This window comes from Haliotis rubra, unplaced genomic scaffold, assembly GCF_003918875.1.
Source record: "Haliotis rubra isolate DU_JTF1 unplaced genomic scaffold, ASM391887v1 Scf147, whole genome shotgun sequence".
NCBI lineage: Eukaryota > Metazoa > Mollusca > Gastropoda > Lepetellida > Haliotidae > Haliotis > Haliotis rubra.
In genome coordinates, this window is record NW_025765414.1 from 513,364 (window position 1) to 521,331 (window position 7,968).

The window sequence follows — 7,968 nt, forward strand, 5'->3', positions numbered from 1 at the left end:
CGGTAAAAAGTAACGTAACAGTCTGAAACAGTTCACGCCATAACATACACTCCTGTGAGGCGGATACAGTAATAAATCAATGCCATCTATTTGTTTTTGTTTTCAAGGGTAATAAAACGATAAAAATCATGCACTTTTTGTTGTTGTTTATTGTTGTTTAATTCCAACTCTATGGCGGCGGTGTGTAAATAACCGTGTTTTGAGCTGACAAATGAGTAAATAATATTCCCAACCATCACCTTACGCCTTTGGGTTACGACGATGCGCAATGACGAAACTTTCTTCTGCATTTTCATGGCGTTGTTACCTGTACCGCTCGTTTAGGCTAGTGGGTCTTGAGTGAGTGAGTGAGCATGGTTTTACGCCACTTTTAGCAATATTCCAGCAATATAACTACGGGGGAAGAAGCAATGGGCTTCACACGAGCGGACGTTTTCACAACGCTTTAACCACTAGGCTACCCCACCGCCCCTCAAGACAGACAGTGTAGTTTGACGCCGCTTTTAGCAATATTCCAGCAATATCACGGCGGGGACACCAGAAATGGGCTTCACCCATTGTGCCCATGTGGAGACTCGAACCCGGGTCTTCGGCGTGACGAGTCAACGCTTTAACCACTAGGCTACCCCACCGCCCCTCAAGAACTCATAAATTAAAGAGGTGGTTGGGTAGCCTCGTGGTTAAGGTGTTCGCTCGTCACGCCGAAGACCCGGGTTCGATTCCCCATTCGGGTACAATGTGCGAAGTCCATGTCTTGTATCCCGTGATATTGCTGGAATATTGCTATAAGCTGCGAAACACTTAAAGCCACTCACTCAAAAAGTTGAAACTCCAGGACAAGCCCTGTTGAAGGTTACAGAAGGGTAAGAAGAGACCTTTCGTATGTGATACGCTTTAAACACATTTTGAATTTGACGTTGATTTGATCTTTGAACCTTTGTTCAACGCCTATAATTCGCCTTGGGTTATAGAAATGAATCCGCTTCCACCCATTGGTATTGTGTAAAACGTCACTCTGTTGTATTAAAGCTTTGAGTTGAGTTGAGTTTTACGTCGCATCGGCAGTATTTCAGCCATACAGCGACGAGACCAAGTCTCCATACATGGACATTTTAAGTACTAAGGTTAAAATGAGTTTGTTTGTTTGTTGTAAAAAAAGCATATTTTTTCATTGGAATATCATTTACAAACAGAAAAAGTCACAGCACCAAATTTTAAAACAAGCAATCCGTCATTCACATTAATTACAATTTATGATACAAGTACAAGTAGTTCACAATGAGATGCCTGCACGCGATGGTGCTAACACGACATATCATTACTCGAAGGCAGAAAAAATGTCACAGTGCTAATTCTTGTCTTATAATTGCCTTTTGGCAAAGAGTAATTATGAAAAATATAAAAGCACTGTTATGATCCACGGCATCTCATAAATCATACTATAAAAACTTATATCCCCGTACGTCTTACAGAACACGTTTTGCTGGATGTGTATCTCCAGGAGATCGACTTCGACGTAACCATGGTAATTTGGAACCATTACATTTATGTATATTTTTTTACACCACTTATCCACATGTTCTGAACAAAATAGTTAGGAATCATGAATAGTTTTTCAGATTTTTCGTCGTCAAAACTCAGTTTCTTTATATGTGTAGGATTTTTAAACATATTTCAGGATCAATAACCTGTTTTGCTACTGAGCGAGTGAATTTAGTTTTACGCCCGTTTTAGCAATATTCCAGCAATATCACGGCGGGGGACATAGGGCCTATATTTTCGAAGCTCTGTTAGCGCTAAGATAGTCGGAAGTGCCATACATGAACATTAACGTACGACTATCTTAGCGCTAAGAGAGCTTCGAAAATCTAGGCCAACAAACGGGCTTCACACATTGTACCCATGTGGGGAATCGAACCCGGGTCTTCGGCGTGACGAGCCAACGCGTTAACCACTAGGCTACCCCACCGCCATCATTCTATTAGTATACACCGGCAAATGTAAGGGCATGCAGTGAGTTCATTCATGTCACAAAAGACAAATTTGCGATCAATACGCATTCCATTTTTCTAAAATCTGGGAACGTATCTGGAAGTCTTCAACGCGACAAACTCTCGTTGCTAAGGGGTGGTGGGGTAGCCTAATGGTTAAAGCGTTGGCTCGTCACGCCGAAGACCCGGGTTCGAATCCCCACATGGGCACAATGTGTGAAGCCCATTTCTGGTGTCCTCCGCCGTGATGTTGCAGGAATATTGCTAAAAGCGGCGTCAAACCAAACTCAGTCAGTCTTGTTGCTAAGGCAGTGATTGTTGTTTTACGCAGTAATCGGGTCTATTCCAGATATATGACTGATGGCTATATACCCGATCGCATCTAGGTCAGTTTGGCAGGTTGCAACTTCTTATGGTGGTATAAGAGGCATAAGTGCATGTATCGATTTCAGGAGGTTTCATATCTTGATATTATCAAATCACTGGATGATTATCTGAAGTTTGTTGTTTACCGCCGCACTCAGCAATATCCCAGCTATATGACAGCGGTCTGTAAATAATCCAGTCTGGACCAGACAATCCAGTGATCAACAGAATGAGTATCGTTTGGGGTACGATGACACGTGTCAACCAAGTCAGCGAGATTGACCACCGATGCCGTTTGTCACCTCGATCCTGCGACAAGCATGGGTTGCTTATCTTGATTCTCACGGTTTTGAGCTTGACATGTTTTTGCGTGTGATGCAACATTCCAGCAATATCACGTTGGGGAACACTAATAACTTCAAACATTGTATCCATGTGGGGAATCAAACCCGGGTCATCGGCGTGACGAAATAAAGCTTTAACTACTAGGTTATGTAAACCCGAGCTAATGGTTGAGGTGAGTCACGATGAGTCGGGGCGAGGCTTGGGGTTGGGGTATATTGATTGGGATGGGATGGAGTTGGGATTGGGGATAGGGATTGGGTTGAGGGTTGAAAATAGGGTTGAGGCTGGACCTGGGGAGAGGGTTGGGGTTGAGGATAGGGTTGAGGCTGGACCTGGGGAGAGGGTTGGGGTCGAGGATGGGGTTGAGGCTGGACCTGGGAAGAGGGTTGGGATTGAGGATGGGGTTGAGGCTGGACCTGGGGAGAGGGTTGGGGTTGAGGATAGGGTTGAGGCTGGACCTGGGTAGAGGGTTGAGGATGGGGTTGAGGCTGGACCTGGGGAGAGGGTTGGGGTTGAGGCTGGACCTGGGGAGAGGGTTGAGGTTGAGGCTGGACCTGGGGAGAGGGTTGAGGTTGAGGATGAGGGTTGAGGTTGAGGCTGGACCTGGGGAGAGGGTTGGGGGCTGGACCTGGGGAGAGGGTTGGGGTTGAGGCTGGACCTGGGGAGAGGGGGTTGGAGTTGAGGATAGGGTTGAGGCTGGACCTGGGGAGAGGGTTGGGGGTTGAGGATAGGGGTTGAGGCTGGACCTGGGGAGAGGGTTGAGGGTTGAGGCTGGACCTGGGGAGAGGGTTGAGGGTTGAGGATGGGGTTGAGGCTGGACCTGGGGAGAGGGTTGGGGTTGAGGATAGGGTTGAGGCTGGACCTGGGGAGAGGGTTGAGGTTGAGGCTGGACCTGGGGAGAGGGTTGAGGTTGAGGATGGGGTTGAGGCTGGACCTGGGGAGAGGGTTGGGGTTGAGGATAGGGTTGAGGCTGGACCTGGGGAGAGGGTTGGAGCTGAGGATGACCTGGGGAGAGGGTTGAGGTTGAGGCTGGACCTGGGGAGAGGGTTGGGGTTGAGGATAGGGTTGAGGCTGGACCTGGGAGAGGGTTGAGGCTGAGGCTGGGGTTGAGGCTGGACCTGGGGAGAGGGTTGGGGTGAGGCTGGACCTGGGGAGAGGGTTGAGGCTTGAGGATGGGGTTGAGGCTGGACCTGGGGAGAGGGTTGGGGTTGAGGATAAGGCTGAGACTGGACCTGGGGAGAGGGTTGGGGTTGAGGATGGGTTGAGGCTGGACCTGGGGAGAGGGTTGGGGTTGAGGATAGGGTTGAGGCTGGACCTGAGGAGGGCTGGGTTGGGCTGGGGTTGAGGCTGGACCTGGGGAGAGGGTTGAGGAGGGCTGGGAGGCTGGACCTGGGGAGAGGGTTGGGGGGGTTGGGGGGTTGAGGATAGGGTTGAGGCTGGACCTGGGGAGAGGGTTGAGGTTGAGGCTGAGGCTGGACCTGACCTGGGAGAGGGTTGGGGTTGAGGCTGGGTTGAGGCTGACCTGGGGAGGGGCTGGGTTGAGGGGGTTGGGGGATAGGGTTGAGGCTGGACCTGGGGAGAGGGTTGGGGTTGAGGATGGGGTTGAGGCTGGACCTGGGGAGAGGGTTGAGGGCTGAGGATAGGGTTGAGGCTGGACCTGGGGAGAGGGTTGGGGTTGAGGAGGCTGGACCTGGGGAGAGGGTTGGGGTTGAGGCTGGACCTGGGGGTTGAGGCTGAGACCTGAGGCTGGAGGCTGGGGTTGAGGATAGGGTTGAGGCTGGACCTGGGGAGAGGGTTGGGGTTGAGGAGGCTGGACCTGGGGAGAGGGTTGAGGGCTGAGGATGGGGTTGAGGCTGGAGGTTGGGGAGAGGATAGGGGCTGAGGCTGGACCTGGGGAGAGGGTTGGGGTTGAGAGCTGGACCTGGGAGAGGGTTGAGGGTTAGAGGGGAGAGGGTGAGGCTGGGGCTGAGGGGAGAGGGTTGGGGTTGAGGCTGGACCCTATGGAGGAGTTGGGTTGAGATGGGGCTGAGGATGGGCTGAGGCTGGACCTGGGGAGAGGGTTGGGGCTGAGGCTGGACCTGGGGGTTTGAGGATAGGGTGGAGGCTGGACCTGGGGAGAGGGTTGGGGTTGAGGCTGGACCTGGGGAGAGGGTTGGGGCTGAGGATAGGGCTGAGGCTGGACCTGGGGAGAGGGTTGGGGTTGAGGCTGGACCTGGGGAGAGGGCTGGGGGTTGAGGATGGGGTTGAGGCTGGACCTGAGGAGAGGGCTGGGGTTGAGGATAGGGCTGAGGAGCTGGACCTGGGGGGAGAGGGTTGGGGAGGCTGGACCTGAGGAGGGTTGGGTTGAGGCTGGACCTGGGGAGAGGGTTGGGGTTGGGGCTGAGGGTTGGGGCTGAGGATGGGGTTGGGCTGGACCTGAGGGAGAGGGCTGGGGTTGAGGATAGGGTGAGGCTGGACCTGGGGAGAGGGTTGGGGTTGAGGGCTGAGACCTGGGAGAGAGGGTGGGGGGGTTGAGGAGAGGGTTGGCTGAGGCTGGACCTGGGGAGAGGGGGGAGGGGGGATAGGTTGAGGCTGGACCTGGGGAGAGGGTTGGGGTTGAGGATGGGGAGGGGTTGAGGCTGGACCTGGGGAGAGGGTTGGGGTTGAGGATAGGGTTGAGGCTGGACCTGGGAGAGAGGGGTTGGGGATAGGGTGAGGCTGGACCTGAGGGAGAGGGGTTGGGGAGGATAGGAGGGATGAGGGCTGGACCTGGGGAGAGGGTTGGGTTGAGGGATGGGGTTGAGGCTGGACCTGGAGGGTTAGGGAGGGTTGAGATAAGGGTGGACCTGGGGAGAGGGTTGGGGTTGAGGCTGGAACCGAGGAACTAGTTTTCTAAGAAGCTGCAACAGAGAAAAGTCGCTGGTCGCTTCTTCGAATCTTAGTGTTCAGGACTCCATGTGTCACCGCAGTGGTAAACATCCAACCTGCAACAGTTCGGGTCTTCCTCCCGCATCAAACAGACCCGCAGTGATGCTGTTCAATGCAGCAATAATCCCTTGGAAGGCACTCACTCACTGTGGACACGACCCTTGAAGATCCGAGTTACAATTGATCCTCACTAACCCATGCTTGTGATAAGGGGCGAGTTACGGGATCGGGTGGTCAGGCTCGCTGACTTGGTTGACACATGTCATCGATCCCAATTGCTCATGCTGTTGATCACTGGATTGTCTGGTACAGACCGCCGCCATATAGCTGGAATGTTGCTGAGTGCGGCGTTAAAAAACCAACCAACCAACCACTCTAGACTCGGCTGTTGTTGCAAGGCTACAAGGGAGTATTTTGCACCGGAATATTCATGAGAGTCATTATGCATACGACTACGGTTTGAACCGACATGTTTTCGAGCCTTGGTCGCTTTCCTTTACAATACAACGAGAGCTGACAGGATACTAATATGTAATATCACATTTTATCACCAACTGAAACATTAATCACGTGACACACAAATGTACATCAGTGAATAATAACTCCAACAGTCCAGCTCTCTAAGCAGTCTGAATGAGCACTCGCGCGTCTCTGGAGCCTTGTGATTGAGCTTCCTACCAATCTTAACCGACATCTCGCTGGTATTGACCGCAGAGTGGTCGTAAACGGAAATGAGCAAATTGCAGCTTTATGTCGCGTTCAGGTCATCTCGGCACTGCATGCGTCGTCGTTGATGTCGTAAAGGGGGGGTTGACGTAGATTAGTGTGGCTGTTCTGACGTCTCGGTGCTGCCTCTTTCGTAGTCGATGTCGTATGGTGAAGCTGAAATGTAATGGTTGTCTGCATCGTCCCTGTTTGTAGTCTGTGCTACATCCGTCGTAGATGATGTTGTATGGTCAGGATGGTGTCTGCTTTCTCTGTATGTAGTCTCGGTGTTGCGTCCATCGTAGTCGATGTCGTAAAGCGGGGTTGACGTACATTAGTGTGGCTGTTCGGACGTCTCGGTGCTGCCTCCGTCGTAGCTTATGTCTTATGGTGAAGCTGATATGCAATGGTTGTCTGCATCGTCTGTTTGTAGTCTGTGTTGCATCCGTCGTAGTTGATGTCGTATAATCAAGTTGACACATGGTAATGTCTACTGCCTTTGTATTTAGTGTCGGTGTTGCGTTCATCGCTGTCGATGCCGTATGGTGAAGCTGAAACGTAATGGCTGTCTGCAGCATCTGTCACAGTTGATGTTGTATGGTGAATCACTCTCTGTCTCTGGTCTCGTTGTTGCATCCGTCGTAGTCGGTGTCGTATACTGCAGCTGAATGTAAATGTGCCGCCTCTGAATGAGGTCTCGGTGCTGCACCCGTCGTAGCTGACGTCGTATGGTGAATCTGTCATTGTCACTGGTCTCGTTGATGCATCCGTCGTGGTTGATGTCGCATACTGCAGCTGAAATGTAATGGTTTTCTGTACCAACTTTATATGACGTCTCTATGCTGCACCCGTCGTAGTTGATGTCGTATGGTGAAGCTGTCATGTGACGATTGCATCGTCTCTGTATGTTGTCTCGGTGCTGAACGCTTCGTAGTTGATGTCGTAAAGCCTAAAACTTTTCACGTAACAAGAGCCAACTACACCATGAAAATTGTTAATCATCACCCAACTTGTACATCACTTTAAACCACTAGGGAAAGTTATGTCCCTTGTTCTTGGAAGTGTTTTATTAGCATAACTGATTAACTGCCCTAGGGCAATTATTTCTATTTAAAAACAATAAAATAGTACTTATTTTGATCATCTTCATCATGCCTAATACAGTACACGCGTATTAAATAAGTATGCTCTCGTGGTGTAAGCCGTTTAATCACCTTCACTACGGTAGTTATTTAGATAAACTCTGCTCGGGCTAAAGCCCTCGAAGAGTTTATTTAAATAACTACCTTGTAAGGGTGATTAACCTATACATATCTCTAACTTCATGCCTCTTTTGGAAATATCTACATGTATCATTTTTTTCAGTTTGGTGTATGTCTAATAGTGAGTAAGTTTTATTTTTACGCCGCTTTTAGCAATATTCCAGCAATATCACGCGGGCGACACCAGAAACGGGCTTCACACATTGTACCCATGTGGGGCATCGAACCCGGGGCTTGAGCGTAACGAGCGAACGCCTTAACCACTAGGCTACCCCACCACCCGCATGTCCTATCACATGGAGAAATCAACCATCCTTATTTGAACTGCTATCGGTAGTCCAAGAACATATTTTACATACAAGTTGGGGGCGAAGTCTTCTGGTTAAAGCGTT

At 50.7% G+C, this 7,968-nt stretch overlaps 1 protein-coding gene across 1 annotated transcript; it reads right to left on the reverse strand.

Annotated features, from left to right (window-relative positions):
• Nucleotides 1-2,862: 2,862 nt before the first annotated feature.
• LOC124269722 (basic proline-rich protein-like) lies at nucleotides 2,863-7,058 on the reverse strand. Its single transcript, XM_046704750.1, is given in 5 exon segments — nucleotides 2,863-3,160; nucleotides 3,192-3,238; nucleotides 3,241-4,555; nucleotides 4,700-5,492; nucleotides 6,809-7,058. Coding segments are annotated over 5 exon segments (2,703 nt in total).
• Between the last annotated feature and the right edge of the window lie 910 nt (nucleotides 7,059-7,968).